The 26,551-nt window shown below is 41.2% G+C and overlaps 1 protein-coding gene across 1 annotated transcript in view; it reads left to right on the top strand.

The window, feature by feature from the left end:
* The first annotated feature begins 5,412 nt into the window (after positions 1–5,412).
* Positions 5,413–26,551, top strand: part of inc (BTB/POZ domain-containing protein inc) — a 49,188-nt gene continuing 28,049 nt past the window's right edge. The window contains exons 1-2 of the mRNA XM_071659147.1: positions 5,413–5,622; positions 24,402–24,510. Coding sequence (XP_071515248.1) covers positions 5,431–5,622; positions 24,402–24,510 — 301 coding nt within the window. The 5' untranslated portion in view covers positions 5,413–5,430. The remainder of the gene's footprint in view (positions 5,623–24,401; positions 24,511–26,551) is intronic.

Here is a 26,551-nt window from a genome sequence, read left to right as displayed (position 1 = left end):
ACGGGAGAGTGGTCACAACGGTCTGGAATATGGGTAGGGTGGGAGATAATTTGCTCCAAAACATCGAGGATGGAGAACGTGAGGGCTTCTATCCCTCCACCATCCGTATGGGAGGCATTCAACCATTCCCTATGGTGAACGTTGAAATCCCCGAGGTGGAGGATCTCGACTTGCGGGCGAGAGGATGCCACAGTCTCATGGCAGGAGTTTAGATAGTCGAAAGATATAAAATTGTAAAATTGCGAGAGTAATAAGCGAAACAAAGGAAAAAGGTGTCAGTAGGGAGACACATAACATCAAAGTTTGGAGACTCAAGGTCCTTGAGGCGCGCAACAGGTGTGTTGATGTTGGAATAAGAACAAACACCACCTTTGAACCGGAGTCGTGAGTGGAGGCTGCAGTTGGATATAGAAAAGGGACGAGTGAGAACATCATCAAACAAGCGTGTCTCAGAGAGAAGCAAGATAGTAAGAGAGGTACTAGACAGATGGTGTTCAACCGAGAAGTTACTAGAAAGACCACGAATGCTGGCAAAGTGAATAGAAAAGGAGGAAGGTTTAACAAAGAGGGACAGGTCGTGGGAGGGTCCGGTACTACTACTGCCTGAGCCCCCCCTCTCTCACTGGCGGTAGAGTTAGGCGGAAACCCGGAGATTCTTAGCATCCCCATGATGCCGGAGACGAGGGGACATGGATTTGACAGACTTTGTCCTGCAGTAAGAATCACTAAGCCCCGCTACATACTGCAGATACGCCGATGATAGGTACGTAGTCGTGAGAGATGAAACACACCTCAACCTTCTTATGACAGCTATGGAAGCAAGCTCATTTCAAAAATTCTCTCGCACACTGGGCGTAAGAACAGAGTACCATTCCAAGATGTCATGGTGAATGGCAACATTGACGTCTACGTAACTTCCGTTCACAAGAAGCTAACTGATCTCGGCCGAAGTCTACATGCAACTAGTGAGTGACCTCCATGCTACAAAACTGGAGCCATCAACGCTCTGTTAAACCAAGCATACAAGACTGGATGCATCTAATCAACATTTCCTGCACACAAACACACTGGATCAACAAACCCTCATCAACAATGGCTACAGGAACTCCAACTTCGACAGACAACTAACATACTTCATGCCAAACCTTATTGCAGCGGCAGAAACTCCAAGGACGCAACGAACAAAACATAATATTACTACAACTAGATTTTAACTGCCAACAAGATACATGGACGTATACGACGAGAGGTCGCCTCTAGAAACATTAACCACACAGCACAGGACGACAAAGGCAAGCTAGCTCTATACTGCACAAAATAAAGCAGCCTCATTATAAAAAGCGGCTGGTTGTTCAAAAACCGAAACATACTTAAAAAAAAGAAAAAAAAGTAGTTTCTTAATTCGTGTTAACCTGGATACTGTGTGCTCTTTTCAACATGACCTACATGGGAAGCACAACCTGGACACTGTGCTGAAAACGTTACACCTTCAAGAAGGTTCGATCAAAGTACATGTAACAAACATGCATAATACTGCAGACGAGAGACAATTGTAAAATCTACAGGGACAGTACGCTGTGAACAAGACATGAGACGTCTACACATCGCAAAAACACCAATTATCTAGGAACGACGATCTAAAATCAATAACCAGTGTCCGGGCCAAGACAGTAGAGTACTTTACCTACATCACCGTGTTAAAGCCACTGAGCAGGCAGCGTTACATGCACGTCCGCCTGCCGGTATTACCCAGTTTCAGCTATCCTCAATCATTCACACCTTCACGGACTTCACAAGCTCCAACAAAGTAATTGATGGGGGTATCTCACACAACCTCCCCAGCCAAGTATATAGAAATAGACAAATTAGCCCCAGCGTCTGTAAAAAAAAAAAAAAAAAATATTTCAACATAAGTAAAACTACTACCAGCATATGTATGTGGAAAGGGAGCTGTGGTTTCGGTGCATTACACATGACAGCAAGAGACTGAGTGTGAACGAATGTGGCCTTTGTTGTCTTTCCTAGCGTTACCTCGCGCACATTTGGGGGGAGGGGGTTGTTATTTCATGTGTGGCGGGGTAGCGATGGGAATGAATAAAGGCGGAGTGTGAATTATGTACATGCGTATACATGTATATGTCTGTGTGAGTAGATATATGTATACGTTGAGATGTATAGGTATGTATATTTGCGTGTGTGGACGTGTATGTATATACATGTGTATGTGGGTGGGTTGGGCCATTCTTTCGTCTGTTTCTTTGCGCTACCTCGCCAACGCGGAAGACAGCGACAAAAAATATCTATATCTATATCTATATATATATATATATATATATATATATATATATATATATATATACATTCCTGGGGATAGGGGAGAAAGAATATTTCCCAAGTATTCCCTGGGTATCGTAAAAGGCGACTAAAAGGGGAGGAAGTGGGGGGCTGGAAATCCTCCCCTCCAGTTTTTAATTTTCCAAAAGAAGGAACAGAGAAGGGGGCTAAGTGAGGATTTTCCCTCAGGGGTCAGTCCTCTGTTCTTAACGCTACCTCGCTAACGCGGGAAATGGCGATATATATATATATATATATATATATATATATATATATATATATATATATATATATATATATAATATATATATATATACGGATACTTAAAATAATGTAAAATAGTGCGAGCAGCTGCACCGATTGAGACAACCGTTAAGACGTATCATACATGCTGTCCTCAGGGTCGGACAGACATTGTTGGCAATAAGGTGTTTCCTCATAGGCAGTAGTACGAGCCACATACGCACATGGTGAGAGTATACGTGCTTAGAATTATCTTTAATACTTGAAAAAGGTGCTCATAATGTTTCAGGTGATGGGTATAACGTAGTTGACGGCTGTAATGACCCTGGGATTTGACAAGACTAAGAAAACCATCTTAGGCATGGATACATGTATGATTTGAGCTGTAATGGACACTCAAGTACCTCCCTCATTTTCCTTGATATTTGTATTTTAGTTCGAATTAAAAAAAAAGTAATGTAATTCACTGTTCTATACACGTTTCAGAACTTGAAACTTAAACTTTCTAAGATATTTTGTCATCTTAGCTGCATTTTTTCTACTAGGACTTTTTTCATTTCTGCAATAGTAGTAACAATTTACTAAGATTTTGTCTTTTTATCCAGCAGAACTACTCCATTACTATAAAATTTGTCTTCTCATCTAGCAGAACTTTTCTTCTACGAAGATATTTTGTATTCGTATTAATAGCAATTTTTTTTTACTAAGCAAAGTATTCAAACGTGTTCAATTGAGAATAGGATAAATGATCACATTTTAATCACAGCAAACAATACAACAATCAGGTATTAATTCACGATCAAAAAGTTATAAAAGCAAACCTATCCTGTGTATGTAGACATAATGTATCCATTGGTCGAGATCAGGATCTGCAATTTATTTATCCACCCATCTACGATTACCGATCAAAAAAGGATTTGTGAGGGTAAATGAGAGGAAAATCCAGTAACCTGAACAAGACGCCACATGATCCTTCTCTATATCGCAATACATGCAAATATTTAGTGTTGGCTGTGCCACACTCGGGTGAGGTAAGCCGTTGTGTGGCATAGCAGGGTAAGGCACACCTCAGGGGTGGCAGTTGTGGGTCCAGTTACCTAGATCTTTCGAAGGCCAATTTACGTTGAGTATTAAGACATTTTCCTACCGCACCTACTGGAAATTATCGTTTTCCTGCAATTTGCAACACAAGTGTGAAAGAAATGGGGGTGTGAGAACCGTGAGGGACTCGCAGTAGACATCAGGAAGAATTTCAAGATGTGTAATGAGGCGGGCCATGCCCAGGGATGTTACTTTTTCCCTGGTACAACATCTACAACCAGACATTTCATGGGACTTACCTGTTCCAATGGTTCCTTGGCCAAATCTCTCAGAAAACTAGGCTTCAGCAACGCCCAAGAATTCGGGTATTGGCTTCGTAGATACGCTGTCATGTCAGGGTCTTCAGAGTCTCCTGATGGGCCAAAGAAACGTTAACACATTTTCTTCTGGAGGAGCCCATGTGGTCCTCAGCACCGAACTCTGACTGCTGGCATTAATTTACAGGCTGTTCTTATCTGGATAGAAAACACTGTCTCAGTGGCCTCATTCCACTGCAGTGCAAGGGAGAGTTCTTGAGTCCTGACACCACACTGAACCTGAAAAACCCAAAACAAAGGGATGGTTTTCCAACAGAGCAAGTAGCCCACTTGTCCTCCCTCCTAGCATGGCCTGGTGGACCACATCTCCCGCCAACACGCAAACATATCTTTACCACGCCATTATTTTTTTCCCCTAAACAATCAAATCTTCAATGGATTATAAATATGATGACATGTATTTGTATTCGCTATATACGTAGAAAATCTAACTAATGCAACTACTAATTTAATTTGGTAATTATCGAAATGGGACCATTTGTTCCCTTAAATCTTGGGCAGGGGCGGGAGGGGGGAGGCATTTAACGTTCTAGACCCACCCACATTCAAAAGTTGGTGAGCCACGGCCTTCCCTTCTTCCCTGTACCTCAGCCTCTTTGTGTGGAGTTTGTATATTGTGGATGGGATAGGAGTGTTTGCTGTAACTACATTTATCTTGCCCTTATAGGATACCAAACTGAAAGTCTAGTTTTCATCAAATGTGTACACGACAATATCAAAAGCTTCTAGTACTTCGAGGGTGGACACACGAACCTGTGTTTGCTCTTAGTGTGTAAAAGTCATACAAGCTCAATATACAAGATCTATCTTAATCAAGTGGCTATCTTTCACTGAATGGTTTATTCTCATGGAAAAAATTTTAGCTGCTTCTTGATTATCTTTTATAGTGTCAAACAGACCATGCTCGTAGTCTGGACCTCATTCCCTATCCCCTTTTCATCCACATCACCCCACTGTATCTCTACCATTAAGCTGGAAGATTAGCTTCACTGGGGTAAACCTTAAACAACATCACCTGTGTCTCTGGTGTACACACTAGGGGCAAACGCGATGGGAAGCCATGATCACTCCACTTGCTTCAGCTTCGCCTGATTCTCTCTGGGATATTTTAGTCCCTGGCTGTTGTGTACATGAAATCTTAAATCATTAAGTATAGATAAGTAGATATTAGTCACATTCTCAGATAATTACATTTCAGTGTTTAGAATTTAGCATTTGATGTTATAAATAAGACGAGAGTGGCGACAAATTAAACTATATTTTGCTGTAGGGTTAATTGCAAGGTGTGATGATAGGTGGGCTCAAAAAAAGTATGTAACTAACAAAAGACATATTGACATGAACAATTCGATGAAATTAGCAGCTAAAGAATAGTTTGATATAATTTAGTTATAAAAGGCCTGTATCCCTCGGTCAATGTTTACAATTGTCAAACATGGCGTCGTCACCTCGGACAGATGATCAAAACGTAAATGGTGAGGTTTGTGGACCAGCTAGATCCCGGGAATGGATCAGGTTAAACGTTGGAGGAACACACTTTCTCACCACAAGAACTACTTTATTTAGGGATCCTAATTCTTTCTTGTACCGGCTCGTGCAAGATGACCCCGAGCTCAACACAGACAAGGTGGGGTCTCATTATACGGTTTGATTAGTGTTATTATATTCATAATGTCTCATATTTTCAGCACTAACACTTTATTTCGTTCTGATGATGAATGACGATTTGATATCAAATTTTTCCTTAAGGTTTATCATATGGAAGGTATCCATTGCATCTCAAGTTAGATTTCTAAGGTCATAATACAGGTGTAATAGTGGAGTTTAAAGCCAGCACTCTCTTGTTTTACTGATATTGATATGATAAATCTATTTTGATAGTATGCACATAGTATGGTAGACTGAAAGTATATTAAGACAGCGGTATTCATATAAGTTTAACTCTAAAGTTGGTAGAGCATTGAAACAGGGAAAACGAAGTAAGAGAATGTAAAACAATGAAAATTACCAATGAAAATCAACAGGAATTTGAAAATGGCACATAGATTTCTCAGTCATCAACATTTGACTTATTTTCAGCATTATTAGTATTTTGGAGAATGTCATTATCCTGGTCTCCTTTCATAGGCTTGGTGTAGTCACGTACATTCATCTTTGTACCTAATGTAAGGTTGAGTGATTGTTAACTCGTCTTTTGCCATCTTCATATTTGATGTAATTCTTCTTGCAAAAAAATGTATATATATATATATATATATATATATATATATATATATATATATATTTCTGAAGAAATAAGAAAGTTTGTGAAGAGGAGAAGGAAGAATGAGATACTGAATTTGCATTAAACAGTGAAAAATGAGATGAGTCCAGCATGAGTCAACTGATGACCACTCATTTTGTTTTTTTCTGTACATTTTAATCATTGTCCAACAGGAGCTTTTTCTTACCGTTCCAGGTGTGTTTATTTTGTGATTACCCAGTATTGAAATCATTGACATTTATTATTTTGTTTGTTTTTATGACATTTTCTTTTTGCAAAATAAGCATAACATAGAATAGGTCCCTGTACACAATGAATTTCACTGAATCCTTCAGAATATGCACTGTAAAACAGTGCCTTGATCAATCTCATGATGAAACTATCTTCACATCTTTAGATGGAAGGAGGTATATGGGGCAAGGATATTTGTATACGAGACATCCATAGCAAGAAGGATTATGATATTAAAAGATCCAAATGCCACCTGGTGAGACATGTCATTGACAGACTGTGTTGCAGTTACTGCTATCTTAGTAATATGCTCTAACTAGAAGTTTGTTATTCCTCCCTCTATGATTAATGCCTAATCACTTGTTTGTTGATTGTTTTATTTTTCTTACATAATAGTGTTTCATTATTTGAAAGAAATTTTTTAGAAAGACTAGGAGGTATGGCACAGTATCATAAGGATGGAGACTTCATAACAAGTGCAGAAAAGCAGTAAACTGATATAACACATAAACATGATTTTCATTAGTCAGCTGAGTCACTTGTATTACAAGTGTAATTCACTGACCCTGTTGCAATCCTCTTGGATTTTGTTTGATTTCATGGCTTTGGAATACCATAAAAGACATACAAGAGTACTAGTTGCCTTACATTTACGTATGGTTTATATCTTAGTTGTATATAGATATAGGGTGTTTTGGTCGAGGTGGTATGCAAAGTGAGAGGGTTAGGGAAAATGATTTGGTAAACAGAGAAGAGGTAGTAAAAGCTTTGTGGAAGATGAAAGCCGGCAAGGCAGCAGGTTTGGATGGTATTGCAGTGGAATTTATTAAGAAAGGGGGTGACTGTATTATTGACTGGTTGGTAAGGTTATTTAATGTATGTATGACTCATGGTGAGGTGCCTGAGGATTAGCGGAATGTGTGCATAGTGCCATTGTACAAAGGCAAAGGGGATAAGAGTGAGTGCTCAAATTACAGAGGTATAAGTTTGTTGAGTATTCCTGGTAAATTATATGGGAGGGTATTGATTGAGAGGGTGAAGGCATGTACAGAGCATCAGATTGGGGAAGAGCAGTGTGGTTTCAGAAGTGGTAGAGGATGTGTGGATCAGGTGTTTGCTTTGAAGAATGTATGTGAGAAATACTTAGGTAAGCAAATGGATTTGTATGTAGCGTTTATGGATCTGGAGAAGGCATATGATAGAGTTGATAGAGATGCTCTGTGGAAGGTATTAAGAATATATGGTGTGGGAGGCAAGTTGTTAGAAGCAGTGAAAAGTTTTTATCGAGGATGTAAGGCATGTGTACGTGTAGGAAGAGAGGAAAGTGATTGGTTCTCAGTGAATGTAGGTTTGCGGCAGGGGTGTGTGATGTCTCCATGGTTGTTTAATTTGTTTATGGATGGGGTTGTTAGGGAGGTGAATGCAAGAGTTTTGGAAAGAGGTGCAAGTATGAAGTCTGTTGTGGATGAGAGAGCTTGGGAAGTGAGTCAGTTGTTGTTCACTGATGATACAGTGCTGATGGCTGATTCATGTGACAAACTGCAGAAGCTGGTGACTGAGTTTGGGAAAGTGTGTGAAAGAAGAAAGTTAAGAGTAAATGTGAATAAGAGCAAGGTTATTAGGTACAGTAGGGTTGAGGGTCAAGTCAATTGGGAGGTAAGTTTGAATGGAGAAAAACTGGAGGAAGTAAAGTGTTTTAGATATCTGGGAGTGGATCTGGCAGCGGATGGAACCATGGAAGCGGAAGTGGATCATAGGGTGGGGGAGGGGGCGAAAATCCTGGGAGCCTTGAAGAATGTGTGGAAGTTGAGAACATTATCTCGGAAAGCAAAAATGGATATGTTTGAAGGAATAGTGGTTCCAACAATGTTGTATGGTTGTGAGGCATGGGCTATGGATAGAGTTGTGAGGAGGAGGGTGGATGTGCTGGAAATGAGATGTTTGAGGACAATGTGTGGTGTGAGGTGGTTTGATCGAGTAAGTAATGTAAGGGTAAGAGAGATGTGTGGAAATAAAAAGAGCGTGGTTGAGAGAGCAGAAGAGGGTGTTTTGAAATGGTTTGGGCACATGGAGAGAATGAGTGAGGAAAGATTGACCAAGAGGATATATGTGTCGGAGGTGGAGGGAACAAGGAGAAGTGGGAGACCAAATTGGCGGTGGAAAGATGGAGTGAAAAAGATTTTGTGTGATCGGGGCCTGAACATGCAGGAGGATGAAAGGAGGGCAAGGAATAGAGTGAATTGGATCGATGTGGTATACCGGGGTTGACATGCTGTCAGTGGATGAATCAGGGCATGTGAAGCGTCTGGGGTAAACCATGGAAAGCTGTGTAGGTATGTATATTTGCGTGTGTGGACGTGTATGTATATACATGTGTATGGGGGTGGGTTGGGCCATTTCTTTCGTCTGTTTCCTTGCGCTACCTCGCAAACGTGGGAGACAGCGACAAAGCAAAAAAAAAAAAAAAAAAAAAGATTAAATAATAGTGCAGTTATTTTAGGGGTACAAATATATGTGATTGAGGTGTTTTAAATGTTTAGGTTGTAAAACTAGTACAGGTACGCCACAAATTTTCCCTCACTCTTGGTTCCAAAGCCTTGCCGGATTAACCAGTTTGCTGGACCAACCATGGTCATGTAATAATAATTCATCAACACACCTCTAACCCACTAATTATACATCTCCCATGTGTCTAAAGCATATCATGGACCGCTAGAAATCTGAATTAGATACTAAATGTTTGAGCACCCTGAGATAGTAAGTTTGTCCTTAGATTGTTTGAATCCTGTGGGGTCTTTGTCTTCTGTTGTTAGTGTTTTCCTAGGTGTGCATTACCAGAATAATGCAGTTTCATTTGCATTATACACCTGCTCAGGACTGAGGTGCTTGTTAGCTACAAGTTTCGCAGATTCGTCCACATACTCGGCAGCTCCTTCGTGGTTTGCAAACCGCTTTTCTCCACACACTTTATTCATGGAAATTCCATGACACTTCTTGAATCTTTGAAGCCATCCTTCACTATAGTCATGCTCATGTTGTAAATTAAGTTCTTTATGGAACAGCTTAGCCTGGTCCATTATCATGCTACCTGACAAGTCCACTCCATCACTCCAATGCTGTTGAAACCATTCCATCATCACTCGATCGTGCTCAGTACTCTTACCATCTTTCATAGTTTTTCTAATCGTCATTTGCTTCTTGGAATTGCTGTCTGCATAGAATTTCAATATTTTCTCCCTTTGCTTCTTCATATCATAAACAGTTGATGAACCAATACTGTAGATGTCACACAGCTTATGCGCCAAAACACCACAGTCCATTTTTTCAACAGTTCTACCTTATCTTGGATATATGGACTGGTGTTTACGTTTGACACAACGACTGACACTCTCATGTCTTAGAAGCCATAGCTAGGGTTAAGCAAAATAAGCTAAGAATCTCACAGAATTGTGGTATCACCACCAATAAGTGCTGTGTAAAGAATGTAAATAAGCGCTCCCTACACTCAATGCCATCTGTGGCCGCCCAGTAAACTAGTCTGGTGGCCGCAGTAATTTCAAGTTCCCTCACAGTTTTCTGGACTAAAGGAGATGCCGAACCATCAGTTGCCGGAAATTTGGTGGTGTACCTGTAGTTGGATGCAAGGTTATGAGATATAAGAATAAAACTGAAAATGCATGTTGGACAAATGAGATTAGAAATACTGTGGAGGAGAAGAAAATGGCATGTGGTAGATTGCTCAAAAGGAGTGTATCAGTGGAAAATCAGCAAAGGGGGAGAAAAGAATGTAAGATGTGTGAGTGGAATGTTAAGAGGCTAACAAAAGAAGCAAAGAAAGAATAGGTGAAGATTTGGGAAGTTGATAGAAAAGTTTAAAGAAAATGAGACATTGTTCTGGAAGGATGTGATAAGTGAGAGGTGGATGTAAGAGTGGAAATGTAAATTTGAGAAGTAAGGAAGGGGAACTGCTGAGTCAAATGGAGAAAGTGAAAGGAAGATGGAAAGAATATTTTGAAGAACTGATGAATGCAGGAGAAGGAGAGGAAGCAGTTGTCACATGCATAGGTATGGAGGATGGAAGGAAAATGACACAAGTGCAAGGGCTTATAGCAAAAAGGGAAATAAGATATGTGATAATGAAGTTGAAATAGGAAAGGCACCTGAAGTAGATGGAATTCCAGCTGAAATGGAGTTTGGAGTAGAAAGTGTGATAGAGTGGATGCATTTGATGTATGATTTATCATGGAAGCAGAAAGTTGTGCCTGAGGATTGGATGAAACTATTATTGTTTCCTTATTCAAAGTAAAAGGTGCAAAAGATGCATTTAGCAAGTATAGGGAAATAAGTCTTTTAAGTATACCAGGAAAAGTGTATGCAAAATTGTTGATTGATAGAGTGATTGAAGTGCCTGAATGTAGAATAAGTTAAGAGCAAGAGGGTTTTTAGGAAAGCTAGGGATGTGTGGATCAGATTTTTGCAGTGAGAATGACTGAAAAGTACCTATCGAAAGATATGAAGCTCTGTGCAGCTTTTATGGATCTAGAGAAAGTGTATGACAGAGTTGAGTGGAATGCCTTATGGGATGTGTTAAGGATATATAGGTTAGTGGTACAACTGTTAGATGGTGTGAAAGCCTTCTGTTGGAGAGCAAATGCATATGTAAGAGTGGATAGAGAGTTGAGGGAAAGCTTCGGTATACATATTGGTGTAAGGCTGGGCTGTGTGATGTGACTAAGGCTTTTTAATGTATATGTGGTTAGAGCCAGCACTTCAGTGGTTGTCAATATGCAGTCCTCTGGCCCATGTAGGTATCTGTTCTACCTGACCCACACTTGTACGGCTGGCATTCTGTCCACAAATGCACAGTCTCTCTGTCACACATAACACCTGACAACACTTAACCCGCACTACTCATTTTTTGTAACTCAAAGTTTTCCTGGGGTGAATGCTGTGTGCCAGCTCTGGCTTTTGGCAAAATGGTAGGAGCAATAGAGAGAAGTAGTTGTTAGGAACATTAGGCAGGACCATAAGGTAGAAGTAGTAAGAACATTAGGTAGGATCTAAAAATACTATAAGTGGAAGTGTCACTACTTGAGAAATTTTCAGCTCCTTACACAGCAACTTCCCGAGTTCTTGCATGTCATTGCAGCTCTGTATTTCCCTAAACCTAAATATAGAAGAAATGTTAAATCGGTTCTCTCCCCAACCTACACCCCCCCCCCCCCCCCCCCAATCAATAAAACCTATTCAAAGTTATTCTAGGTTGGTTTAGATTAGGTTTGGTTCCCACATTTGTACAAAGATTGTAAACAACCTACCATTTTTACCTTGTCGTCAGAGCCCTTCATTCATGATGGAGTTCCCTTAAAATTGCAAGGGTAATGCGCTTATTGGGTAGTAAAATATTTATTCACAAGATGTTCAAGTAAAGAATCATATCAGATGCCCCATGACATTGCTTTCTGAAGAATGGATTTGTGAGTTAAAATACAGAAAGTACCTGTGAATAAGAAACTCCAGACTTCAATCACTTACAAATAAAAGTTTATAAACATACTCCCCTATCCCTGGGGATAGGGGAGAAAGAATACTTCCCACGCATTCCTCACGTGTCATAGAAGGTGACTAAAGGGGATGGGAGCAGGGGACTAGAAACCCTCCCCTCCTTGTATTTTAACTTTCTAAAAGGGGAAACAGAAGAAGGAGTCACGCGGGGAGTGTTCATCCTCCTCGAAGGCTCAGATTGGGGTGTCTAAATGTGTGTGGATGTAACCAAGATGAGAAAAAAGGAGAGATAGGTAGTATGTTTGAGGAAAGGAATCTGGATGTTTTGGCTCTGAGAGAAACAAAGCTCAAGGGTAAAGGGGAAGAGTGGTTTGGGAATGTCTTGGGAGTAAAGTCAGGGGTTAGTGAGAGGACAAGAGCAAGGGAAGGAGTAGCTCTACTCCTGAAACAGGAGTGGTGGGAGTATGTGATAGAGTGTAAGAAAGTAAACTCTAGATTGATATGGGTAAAACTGAAACTTGATGGAGAGAGATGGGTGATTATTGGTGCATATGCACCTGGGCATAAGAAAGATCATGAGAGGCAAGTGTTTTGGGAGCAGCTGAATGAGTGTGTTAGTAATTTTGATGCACGAGACCGGCTTAAAGTGATGGGTGATTTGAATGCAAAGGTGAGTAATGTGGCAGTTGAGGGAATAATTGGTATACATGGGGTGTTCAGTGTTGTAAATGGAAATGGTGAAGAGCTTGTAGATTTATGTGCTGTAAAAGGACTGGTGATTGGGAATACCTGGTTTAAAAAGAGAGTTATACATAAGTACATGTATGTAAGTAGGAGAGATGGCCAGAGAGCGTTATTGGATTACGTGTTAATTGATAGATGTGCGAAAGAGAGACTTTTGGATGTTAATGTGCTGAGAGGTGCAATTGGAGGGATGTCTGATCATTATATTGTGGGGACAAAGGTGAAGATATGTAGAGGTTTTCAGAAAAGAAGAGAGAATGTTGGGGTGAAGAGAGTGGTGAGAGTGAGTGAGCTTGGGAAGGAGACTTGTGTGAGGAAGTACCAGGAGTGACTGAGTACAGAATGGAAAAAGGTGAGAACAAAGGAGGTAAGGGGAGTGGGGGAGGAATGGGATGTATTTAGGGAAGCAGTGATGGCTTGCACAAAAGATGCTTGTGGCATGAGAAGCGTGGGAGGTGGGCAGATTAGAAAGGTTAGTGAGTGGTGGGATGAAGAAGTAAGATTATTAGTGAAAGAGAAGAGAGAGGCATTTGGACGATTTTTGCAGGGAAATAATGCAAATGAGTGGGAGATGTATAAAAGATAGAGGCAGGAGGTCAAGAGAAAGGTGTAAGAGGTGAAAAAGAGGGCAAATGAGAGTTGTGGTGAGAGAGTATCATTAAATTTTAGGGAGAATAAAAAGATGTTTTGGAAGGAGGTAAATAAAGTGCATAAGACAAGGGAACAAATGGGAACTTCAGTGAAGGGGGCTAAATGGGGAGGTGATAACAAGTAGTGGTGATGCGAGAAGGAGATGGAGTGAGTATTTTGAAGGTTTGTTGAATGTGTTTGATGATAGAGTGGCAGATATAGAATGTTTTGGTCGAGGTGGTGTGCAAAGTGAGAGGGTTAGGGAAAATGATTTGGTAAACAGAGAAGAGGTAGTAAAAGCTTTGCGGAAGATGAAAGCCGGCAAGGCGTCGGGTTTGGATGGTATTGCAGTGGAATTTATTAAAAATGGGGGTTACTGTATTGTTGACTGGTTGGTAAGGTTATTAAATGTATGTATGACTCATGGTGAGGTGCCTGAGGATTGGCGGAATGCTTGCATAGTGCCATTGTACAAAGGCAAAGGGGACAAAGGTGAGTGCTCAAATTACAGAGGTATAAGTTTGTTGAGTATATCTGGGAAATTATATGGGAGGGTATTGATTGAGAGGGTGAAGGCATGTACTGGGCATCAGATTGGGGAAGAGCAGTGTGGCTTCAGAAGTGGTAGAGGATGTGTGGATCAGGTGTTTGCTTTGAAGAATGTATGTGAGAAATACTTAGAAAAGCAAATGGATTTGTATGTAGCATTTATGGATCTGGAGAAGGCATATGATAGAGTTGATAGAGATGCTCTGTGGAAGGTATTAAGAATATATGGTGTGGGAGGCAAGTTGTTAGAAGCAGTGAAAAGTTTTTATCGAGGATGTAAGGCATGTGTACGTGTAGGAAGAGAGGAAAGTGATTGGTTCTCAGTGAATGTAGGTTTGCGGCAGGGGTGCGTGATGTCTCCATGGTTGTTTAATTTGTATATAGATGGGGTTGTTAGGGAGGTGAATGCAAGAGTTTTGGAAAGAGGGGCAAGTATGCAGTCTGTTGTGGATGAGAGGGCTTGGGAAGTGAGTCAGTTGTTGTTCACTGATAATACAGCACTGGTGGCTGATTCGTGTGAGAAACTGCAGAAACTGGTGACTGAGTTTGGTAAAGTGTGTGGAAGAAGAAAGTTGAGAGTGAGTGTGAATAAGAGTAAGTTTATTAGGTGCAGTAGGGTTGAGGGTCAAGTCAATTGGGAGGTAAGTTTGAATGGAGAAAAACTGGAGGAAGTGAAGTGTTTTAGATATCTGGGAGTGGATTTGGCAGCGGATGGAACCATGGAAGCGGAAGTGTGTCATAGGGTGGGGGAGGGGGCAAAAGTTCTGGGAGTGTTGAAGAATATGTGGAAGTCAAGAACTTTATCTCGGAAAGCAAAAATGGGTATGTTTGAAGGAATAGTGGTTCCAACAATGTTATATGGTTGCGAGGCATGGGCTATGGATAGAGTTATGCGCAGGACGGTGGATGTGTTGGAAATGAGATGTTTGAGGACAATATATGATGTGAGGTGGTTTGATCGAGTAAGTAATAATAGGGTAAGAGAGATGTGCGGTAATAGAAAGAGTGTGGTTGAGAGAGCAGAGGAGGGTGTTTTGAAATGGTTTGGTCACATGGAGAGAATGAGTGAGGAGAGATTGACAAAGAGGATATATATGTCAGAAGTGGAGGGAACGAGGAGAAGTGGGAGACCAATTTGGAGGTGGAAGGATGGAGTGAAAAAGATTTTGAGTGATTGGTGCCTGAATATGCAGGAGGGTGAAAGGCGTGCAAGGAATAGAGTTAATTGGAACGATGTGGTATATCGGGGTCGACGTGCTGTCAGTTGATTGAACCAGGGCATGTGAAGCATCTGGGGTAAACCATGGAAAGTTCTATGGGGCCTGGATGTGGAAAGGGAGCTGTGGTTTCGGTGCATTACTTCATGACAGCTAGAGACTGAGTGTGAACGAATGTGGCCTTTATTGCCTTTTCCTAGCGCTACCTCACACACGAGGGGTGAGGGGGTTGTTATTTCATATGTGGCGGGGTGGCAATGGGAATTAGTAAGGGCAGACAGTATGAATTATGTACATGTGTATATATGTATATGTCTGTGTGTGTATATATATGTATATGTTGAGATGTATAGGTATGTATATTTGCGTGTGTGGGCATGTATGTATATACATGTGTATGTGGGTGGGTTGGGCCATTCTTTCGTCTGTTTCCTTGCACTACCTTGCTAACGCGGGAGACAGCGACAAAGCAAAATAAATAATGGTATGAATAAATAAATAAATATAAACATACTCACAGATCTCATGATGAAATGACACTCAAATTTTTTATATACCCATGACTGCACATGGTACACCAAGTCAGTGAAAGAGGAATATATTGATTGATTTGGGTGAGAAACTGCAGAAGCTGATGACTGAGTTTGGTAAAGTGTGTGAAAGAAGAAAGCTGAGAATAAATGTGAATAAGAGCAAGGTTATTAGGTACAGTAGGGTTGAGGAACAAGTCAGTTGGAAGATAAGTTTGAATGGAGAAAAACTGGAGGAAGTGAAGTGTTTTAGATATCTGGGAGTGGATTTGGCAGCGGATGGACCCATGGAAGAGGAAGTGAATCACAGGGTGGGGGAGGGGGCAAAAGTTCTGGAAGCGTTGAAAAATGTGTGGAAGGCGAGAACGTTATCTCGGAAAGCAAAAATGGGTATGTTTGAAGGAATAGTGGTTCCAACAATTATATGGTTGCGAGGTGTGGGCTATAGATAGAGTTGTGCGGAGGAGGGTGGATGTGCTGGAAATGAGATGTTTGAGGACAATATGTGGTGTGAGGTGATTTGATCGAGTAAGTAATGAAAGGGTAAGAGATTATGTGTGGTAATAAAAAGAGTGTGGTTGAGAGAGCAGAAGAGGGTGTTTTGAAATGGTTTGGTCACATGGAGAGAATGAGTGAGGAAAGATTGACAAAGAGGATATATGTGTCAGAGGTGGAAGGAACGAGAAGTAGGAGACCAAATTGGAGGTGGAAAGATGGAGTGAAAAAGATTTTGAGTGATCGGGGCCTGTACTTGCAGGATGGTGAAAGGCGTACAAGGAATAGAGTGAATTGGAACGATGTGGTAAACTGGGTGTGACGTGTTATCAATGGATTGAACCAGGGCATGTGAAGCGTCTGGGGTAAACCATGGAAGTTTTGTGGGGCCTGGATGTGGAAACGGACCTGTGGTTTCGGTGCATTATACATGACAGCTAGAGAGTGAGTGTGAACAAATGTGGCCTTTGTTGTCTTTTCCTAGTGCTGCCTCGCACGCATGTGTGGTGGGGTGTCGATGGAAATGAATAAAGGCAGACAGTATAAATTATGTACATGTGTATATTTGTATACATCTGTGTATGTATATATATGATATGTATACATTGAAATGTTAGGGAAATTTTAGGGAGAATAAAAAGATGTTCTGGAAGGAGGTAAATAGGGTGCGTAAGACAAGGGAGCAAATGGGAACTTCAGTGAAGGGCGTAAATGGGGAGGTGATAACAAGTAGCGGTGATGTGAGAAGGAGATGGAATGAGTATTTTGAAGGTTTGTTGAATGTGTCTGATGACAGAGTGGCAGATATAGGGTGTTTTGGTCGAGGTGGTGTGCAAAGTGAGAGGGTTAGGGAAAATGATTTGGTAAACAGAGAAGAGGTAGTAAAAGCTTTGCGGAAGATGAAAGCCGGCAAGGCAGCAGGTTTGGATGGTATTGCAGTGGAATTTATTAAGAAAGGGGGTGACTGTATTGTTGACTGGTTGGTAAGGTTATTTAATGTATGTATGACTCATGGTGAGGTGCCTGAGGATTGGCGGAATGCGTGCATAGTGCCATTGTACAAAGGCAAAGGGGATAAGAGTGAGTGCTCAAATTACAGAGGTATAAGTTTGTTGAGTATTCCTGGTAAATTATATGGGAGGGTATTGATTGAGAGGGTGAAGGCATGTACAGAGCATCAGATTGGGGAAGAGCAGTGCGGTTTCAGAAGTGGTAGAGGATGTGTGGATCAGGTGTTTGCTTTGAAGAATGTATGTGAGAAATACTTAGAAAAGCAAATGGATTTGTATGTAGCATTTATGGATCTGGAGAAGGCATATGATAGAGTTGATAGAGATGCTCTGTGGAAGGTATTAAGAATATATGGTGTGGGAGGCAAGTTGTTAGAAGCAGTGAAAAGTTTTTATCGAGGATGTAAGGCATGTGTACGTGTAGGAAGAGAGGAAAGTGATTGGTTCTCAGTGAATGTAGGTTTGCGGCAGGGGTGTGTGATGTCTCCATGGTTGTTTAATTTGTTTATGGATGGGGTTGTAAGGGAGGTAAATGCAAGAGTCCTGGAAAGAGGGGCAAGTATGAAGTCTGTTGGGGATGAGAGAGCTTGGGAAGTGAGTCAATTGTTGTTCGCTGATGATACAGCGCTGGTGGCTGATTCATGTGAGAAACTGCAGAAGCTGATGACTGAGTTTGGTAAAGTGTGTGAAAGAAGAAAGCTGAGAATAAATGTGAATAAGAGCAAGGTTATTAGGTACAGTAGGGTTGAGGAACAAGTCAGTTGGAAGATAAGTTTGAATGGAGAAAAACTGGAGGAAGTGAAGTGTTTTAGATATCTGGGAGTGGATTTGGCAGCGGATGGACCCATGGAAGAGGAAGTGAATCACAGGGTGGGGGAGGGGGGCAAAAGTTCTGGAAGCGTTGAAAAATGTGTGGAAGGCGAGAACGTTATCTCGGAAAGCAAAAATGGGTATGTTTGAAGGAATAGTGGTTCCAACAATTATATGGTTGCGAGGTGTGGGCTATAGATAGAGTTGTGCGGAGGAGGGTGGATGTGCTGGAAATGAGATGTTTGAGGACAATATGTGGTGTGAGGTGATTTGATCGAGTAAGTAATGAAAGGGTAAGAGATTATGTGTGGTAATAAAAAGAGTGTGGTTGAGAGAGCAGAAGAGGGTGTTTTGAAATGGTTTGGTCACATGGAGAGAATGAGTGAGGAAAGATTGACAAAGAGGATATATGTGTCAGAGGTGGAAGGAACGAGAAGTAGGAGACCAAATTGGAGGTGGAAAGATGGAGTGAAAAAGATTTTGAGTGATCGGGGCCTGTACTTGCAGGATGGTGAAAGGCGTACAAGGAATAGAGTGAATTGGAACGATGTGGTAAACTGGGTGTGACGTGTTATCAATGGATTGAACCAGGGCATGTGAAGCGTCTGGGGTAAACCATGGAAGTTTTGTGGGGCCTGGATGTGGAAACGGACCTGTGGTTTCGGTGCATTATACATGACAGCTAGAGAGTGAGTGTGAACAAATGTGGCCTTTGTTGTCTTTTCCTAGTGCTGCCTCGCACGCATGTGTGGTGGGGTGTCGATGGAAATGAATAAAGGCAGACAGTATAAATTATGTACATGTGTATATTTGTATACATCTGTGTATGTATATATATGATATGTATACATTGAAATGTTAGGGAAATTTTAGGGAGAATAAAAAGATGTTCTGGAAGGAGGTAAATAGGGTGCGTAAGACAAGGGAGCAAATGGGAACTTCAGTGAAGGGCGTAAATGGGGAGGTGATAACAAGTAGCGGTGATGTGAGAAGGAGATGGAATGAGTATTTTGAAGGTTTGTTGAATGTGTCTGATGACAGAGTGGCAGATATAGGGTGTTTTGGTCGAGGTGGTGTGCAAAGTGAGAGGGTTAGGGAAAATGATTTGGTAAACAGAGAAGAGGTAGTAAAAGCTTTGCGGAAGATGAAAGCCGGCAAGGCAGCAGGTTTGGATGGTATTGCAGTGGAATTTATTAAGAAAGGGGGTGACTGTATTGTTGACTGGTTGGTAAGGTTATTTAATGTATGTATGACTCATGGTGAGGTGCCTGAGGATTGGCGGAATGCGTGCATAGTGCCATTGTACAAAGGCAAAGGGGATAAGAGTGAGTGCTCAAATTACAGAGGTATAAGTTTGTTGAGTATTCCTGGTAAATTATATGGGAGGGTATTGATTGAGAGGGTGAAGGCATGTACAGAGCATCAGATTGGGGAAGAGCAGTGCGGTTTCAGAAGTGGTAGAGGATGTGTGGATCAGGTGTTTGCTTTGAAGAATGTATGTGAGAAATACTTAGAAAAGCAAATGGATTTGTATGTAGCATTTATGGATCTGGAGAAGGCATATGATAGAGTTGATAGAGATGCTCTGTGGAAGGTATTAAGAATATATGGTGTGGGAGGCAAGTTGTTAGAAGCAGTGAAAAGTTTTTATCGAGGATGTAAGGCATGTGTACGTGTAGGAAGAGAGGAAAGTGATTGGTTCTCAGTGAATGTAGGTTTGCGGCAGGGGTGTGTGATGTCTCCATGGTTGTTTAATTTGTTTATGGATGGGGTTGTAAGGGAGGTAAATGCAAGAGTCCTGGAAAGAGGGGCAAGTATGAAGTCTGTTGGGGATGAGAGAGCTTGGGAAGTGAGTCAATTGTTGTTCGCTGATGATACAGCGCTGGTGGCTGATTCATGTGAGAAACTGCAGAAGCTGGTGACTGAGTTTGGTAAAGTGTGTGGAGGAAGAAAGTTGAGAGTAAATGTGAATAAGAGCAAGGTTATTAGGTACAGTAGGGGTGAGGGTCAAGTCAATTGGGAGGTGAGTTTGAATGGAGAAAAACTGGAGGAAGTGAAGTGTTTTAGATATCTGGGAGTGGATCTGTCAGCGGATGGAACCATGGAAGCGGAAGTGGATCATAGGGTGGGGGAGGGGGCGAAAATTTTGGGAGCCTTGAAAAATGTGTGGAAGTCGAGAACATTATCTCGGAAAGCAAAAATGGGTATGTTTGAGGGAATAGTGGTTCCAACAATGCTGTATGGTTGCGAGGCGTGGGCTATGGATAGAGATGTGCGCAGGAGGATGGATGTGCTGGAAATGAGATGTTTGAGGACAATGTGTGGTGTGAGGTGGTTTGATCGAGTAAGTAACGTAAGGGTAAGAGAGATGTGTGGAAATAAAAAGAGCGTGGTTGAGAGAGCAGAAGAGGGTGTTTTGAAATGGTTTGGGCACATGGAGAGAATGAGTGAGGAGAGATTGACCAAGAGGATATATGTGTCGGAGGTGGAGGGAACGAGGAGAAGAGGGAGACCAAATTGGAGGTGGAAAGATGGAGTGAAAAAGATTTTGTGTGATCGGGGCCTGAACATGCAGGAGGGTGAAAGGAGGGCAAGAAATAGAGTGAATTGGAGTCATGTGGTATACAGGGGTTGACGTGCTGTCAGTGGATTGAAGCAAGGCATGTGAAGCGTCTGGGGTAAACCATGGAAAGCTGTGTAGGTATGTATATTTGCGTGTGTGGACGTGTGTATGTACATGTGTATGGGGGGGGGGCCATTTCTTTCGTCTGTTTCCTTGCGCTACCTCGCAAACGCGGGAGACAGCGACAAAGTATAAAAAAAAAAAAAAAAAAAAAAAAACATTGAAATGTGTAGGTATGTATATGTGCGTAAGTGGACGTGTATGTATATGCATGTATATGTAGGTGGGTTAGGCCATTCTTTTGTCTTTCCTTGTGCTTCCTCACTAACGCGGGAGACAGCAACAAAGTATGATAAATAGATAAATTTTTATTTTTTTTTTTTTTATTATACTTTGTCGCTGTCTCCCGCGTTTGCGAGGTAGCGCAAGGAAACAGACGAAAGAAATGGCCCAACCCCCCCCCCCATACACATGTATATACATACGTCCACACACGCAAATATACATACCTACACAGCTTTCCATGGTTTACCCCAGACGCTTCACATGCCTTGATTCAATCCACTGACAACACGTCAACCCCGGTATACCACATCGCTCCAATTCACTCTATTCCTTGCCCTCCTTTCACCCTCCTGCATGTTCAGGCCCCGATCACACAAAATCTTTTTCACTCCATCTTTCCACCTCCAATTTGGTCTCCCTCTTCTCCTCGTTCCCTCCACCTCCGACACATATATCCTCTTGGTCAATCTTTCCTTACTCATTCTCTCCATGTGCCCAAACCACTTCAAAACACCCTCTTCTGCTCTCTCAACCACGCTCTTTTCATTTCCACACATCTCTCTTACCCTTACGTTACTCAGTCGATCAAACCACCTCACACCACACATTGTCCTCAAACATCTCATTTCCAGCACATCCATCCTCCTGCGCACAACTCTACCCATAGCCCACGCCTCACAACCATACAACATTGTTGGAACCACTATTCCTTCAAACATACCCATTTTTGCTTTCCGAGATAATGTTCTCGACTTCCACACATTCTTCAAGGCCCCCAGAATTTTCGCCCCCTCCCCCACCCTATGATCCACTTCCGCTTCCATGGTTCCATCCGCTGCCAGATCCACTCCCAGATATCTAAAACACTTCACTTCCTCCAGTTTTTCTCCATTCAAACTCACCTCCCAATTGACTTGACCCTCAACCCTACTGTACCTAATAACCTTGCTCTTATTCACATTTACTCTTAACTTTCTTCTTCCACACACTTTACCAAACTCAGTCACCAGCTTCTGCAGTTTCTCACATGAATCAGCCACCAGCGCTGTATCATCAGCGAACAACAACTGACTCACTTCCCAAGCTCTCTCATCCCCAACAGACTTCATACTTGCCCCTCTTTCCAAAACTCTTGCATTTACCTCCCTAACAACCCCATCCATAAACAAATTAAACAACCATGGAGACATCACACACCCCTGCCGCAAACCTACATTCACTGAGAACCAATCACTTTCCTCTCTTCCTACACGTACACATGCCTTACATCCTCGATAAAAACTTTTCACTGCTTCTAACAACTTTCCTCCCACACCATATATTCTTAATACCTTCCACAGAGCATCTCTATCAACTCTATCATATGCCTTCTCCAGATCCATAAATGCTACATACAAATCCATTTGCTTTTCTAAGTATTTCTCACATACATTCTTCAAAGCAAACACCTGATCCACACATCCTCTACCACTTCTGAAACCACACTGCTCTTCCCCAATCTGATGCTCTGTACATGCCCTCACCCTCTCAATCAATACCCTCCCATATAATTTACCAGGAATACTCAACAAACTTATACCTCTGTAATTTGAGCACTCACTCTTATAAATATGTTTCTTAAATATACATAAATGCTGTAAGAAATGTATTGTTATATTCCTCTTTCACTGACTTGATGTACCATGTGCATTCATGGGTATATAAAAAATTGGACTTTTTTTTATCATTTTCATCATGAGATCTTTGAGTGTGTAGCGTTTATGGATCAGAAGCCAGTTGATAGAGATGCTCTGTGGAAGGTATTAATTAACAGAGTATATGATGTTGGAGGTAAGTTGCTAGAAACAGTGAAAAGTTTTTATCGAGGATGTAAGGCATGTGCAGCAAGGGTGCATGATGTCTCCATGGTTGTTTAATTTGTTTATGGATGGGGTTGTTAGGGAGGTGAATGCAAGAGTTTTGGAGAGAGGGGCAAGTATGCAGTCTGTTGTGGATGAGAGGGCTTGGGAAGTGAGTCAGTTGTTGTTCGCTGATAATACAGCACTGGTGGCTGATTCGATTAGAAACTGCAAAAGTTGATGACTGAGTTTGGTAAAGTGTGTGAAAGAATAAAGCTGAGAGTAAATGTGAATAAGAACAAGGTAGTTAGATTCAGTAGGGTTGAGGGACAAGTCAATTGGGAGGTAAGTTTGAATGGAGAAAAACTGGAGGAAGTGAAGTGTTTTAGATATCTGGGAGTGGATTTGGCAGTGGATGGGACCATGGAAGTGGAAGTGAGTCACAGGGTGGGGGAGAAGGCCAAGGTTCTGGGAGCGTTGATGAATGTGTGGAAGGTGAGAACGTTATCTCAGAGAGCCAAAATGGGTATGTTTGAAGGAATAGTTGTTCCAACAATGTTATATGGTTGCGAGGCGTGGGCTATAGGTAGAGTTGTGCAGAGGAGGGTGGATGTGTTGGAAATGAGATGTTTGAGGATAATATGTGGTGTGAGGTGGTTTGATCCAAGTAAGTAATGAAAAGGAAAGAGAGATGTGTGGTAATATAAAGAGTGTGGTTGAGAGAGCAGAAGAGGGTGTATTGAAATGGTTTGTTCTCATGGAGAGAATGAGTGAGGAAAGATTGACAAAGAGGATATATGTGTCAGAGGTGGAGGGAATGAGGAGAAGTGGGAGACCAAATTGGAGGTGGAAGGACGGAGTGAAAAAGGTTTAGAGTGATCGGGGCCTGAACATACTGAACATACAGGAGGGTGAAAGGTGTGCAAGGTATAGAATGATTTGGATCGATGTGGTATACCAGGGTCGACATGCTGTCAATGTGAAGCGTCTGGGGTAAACCATGGAAAGTTCTGTGGGGTGTGGATTTGGAAAGGGAGCTGTGGTTTGGGTGCATTACACATGACAGCTAGAGACTGAGTGTGAACGAATGTGGCCTTTGTTGTCTTTTCCTAGCGCTACCTCACGCACATGCGGGGGGGGGAAGAGGTTGTCATTTTATGTCTGGCACGGTGGCAGCGGGAAAGAATAAGGGCAGACTATGAATTATGTACATGTGTATATATGTATATGTCTGTGTGTCTATGTATATGTATACGTTGAGATGTATAGGTATGTATATGTGCGCGTGTGGACATGTATGTATATACATGTGTATGTGGATGGGTTGGGCCACTCTTTCATTTGGTTCCTTGCGCTACCTCGCTAATGTGGGAGACAGTAATAAAGTATACTATATAGAATATGATAAATATTCTTTGTATGTTTTGTCTGTTTCCTTGCGCTACCTCACAAACGCGGGAGACAGCGACAAAGCAAAATAAATAAATATAAAATGTATATATATGTGTATACATTGGAATGCATAGGTATGTATATGTGTGTGTGGACGTGTATGTATATACATGTGTATATTGGTGGGTTGGGCCATTCTTTCGTCTGTTTCCTTGCGCTACCTCGCTAATGCAGGAGACAGCAACAAAGTATATGGAATTAACTTGCTGATTTGTACTTTTCAGGATGAAACTGGTGCCTACTTAATTGACAGAGATCCTACATATTTTGGTCCGGTGCTAAATTACCTTCGTCACGGGAAGTTAGTAATGAATAAGGATTTAGCAGAAGAAGGTATTGCTATGATCACTTTTAGTTATATATTTGTTCCATATTTGATTGAATAAGATTATGAATAAAACAAATAACTTACATATATATCTACATTATCCTAAGATAAGAAATGGTTCCTCGTTGATTGAATAAAATTATGATTAAAACAAATAACTTTGAGGGAGCGGGGGGCTGGAAATCCTCCCCTCTCAATTTTTTTTTTTTTTAATTTTCCAAAAGAAGGAACAGAGAAGGGGGCCAGGTGAGGATATTCCCTCAGTGGCCCAGTTCTCTGTTCTTAACGCTACCTCGCTAACGCGGGAAATGGCGAATAGTTTGAAGAAAAAAAAAAAAAAAAAAAATGTATGTACATTGTCCTGAAATAAGAAATGGTTCCTCACTGGGTAACTTCTTGGAGTTGAATGTTATGGCCTCCCTAAAAGTTTTTGTTCACTAGAGAAAGAGATTTATGAAGATGCTTTCAGAAAGGGAAAATTAGGCAGGTGTATGTGATAGAAGGCTGAGTTGTAGAGGAACTTATGAGTGGGATGTAGTGAGGTGTGAAAACAAAACCAGTATGATACAAATGGTTATGCTGGAGATGTAGCACTGTTAATGAAGGATGATCATTTGAAAAAGATGTTTGATATGAAATAGTGTGGTATTGATAGCTTAAGGGTGAGATGTTAAGAATGATTGTAATGGATGCATACCTGGCTTGCAGTGATAGAGACTGGAAAGCTAATAATAGAAATGGTAGGGAATGAATGGATGAAGCATGTTTTCCCTAATGAAATCAGATAAAAGTTAAGGGGATCCAAAACTGTTTAGGGTGAAGTGTAGGTGCTTTCTTGGAGGTTGCCATGAAAGTGCTCAGTGCAACATTAGCTGTATATGATGTGATAAGAGAGGTACAGGTTTGAGGAATGAAGATTTAAGAAAGTTAGTGAAGGAATAAGTAGAGTTTGAAGAAAGAATATACATATCCTAGAGAAGAGTGATGAATGGAGGACAAAGGATGTAAAATATAAAGCCCCAAATAGAGTTGAAAGATTATTGTATATATGAGTAAAATGACAACAGAAGAGGGTTTTAGAGGAAAATTGATCTGAATTCAAAAGAGATTAACAAACTTCCAGAAGGGGATGAGTAAGAGAAGAAAAGCTTATGTAAGAAATGAAAGTATATACACCTTACAGTTCTTCAAGAATGGTTGTTATTGAAGATGAAACTTGTAAGAGATGGAAATAATATCTTAACGGATTTGAGGCACTGTGCTAGAATTGCCCTTTGCCAATGGCCTGTCAAGGGTGAGGCACTAAGAAGCAGCACTGGAGTGCATCAAATATGAAGACTCTTGTGCCAAAGCTACCCCTTTGAGGGAATTCCCAGAGATAACAGCTGTCAGAGGTATAGATAGATAGATTCAAGATGACTGTGAAAGAGATATGTCTTGTATCAGCAGGAATAGTGTTAAAGGGTTCTAGAGCTGTGAGAGGATTCTTTGGAGTCTCTAACCATTTTGTGGTTCTTGGGGGGATGAGGATCAGGGAGAAGTGGAGGTATGGTGTTAGGAAGAATGTAGAGGTAAAAGTGTTGGCAAGTGAGAAGATGAATCAGGAAAATTGCAGGGAGGAATATGAAAGGGAGGTAACTGAAAGCTTAGATGGAATGCAGTCATGTGTGAATGAGGTGTTTAGAATGTTTAGAGAAATACTAGTAAAGGTTGTAGAATCAGTAGTTGGATACAAAGCAGTGACCAAAGATCCTGTAACTAAAAGATGTTTAAGCCCTTGAAATTCAGTGTACCTGCTGGCCTCACCAGTGCACTGTAGTGGTTGTAATAATCATCTATGATGTCAAAGGGCTACCTGACCAATCACAAGCTTTGTTTTTGTCTCTTATCCAAAACCTTTGTTATTTTACTCAATGCGATAATTAAATTCAAGACAGTGTACCTCCCAGCTAATATTCAGTATATTTTAAAATGTTATATATTTATCTATTATACTTGATTGCCATTTCCCCTGTCAGCAAGGTAGCTCCAGGAAACAGACGAAGA

Source organism: Panulirus ornatus, chromosome 67 (genome assembly GCF_036320965.1).
Source record: "Panulirus ornatus isolate Po-2019 chromosome 67, ASM3632096v1, whole genome shotgun sequence".
Lineage (NCBI taxonomy): Eukaryota > Metazoa > Arthropoda > Malacostraca > Decapoda > Palinuridae > Panulirus > Panulirus ornatus.
This window is presented reverse-complemented; position numbering and strand designations above follow the sequence as displayed.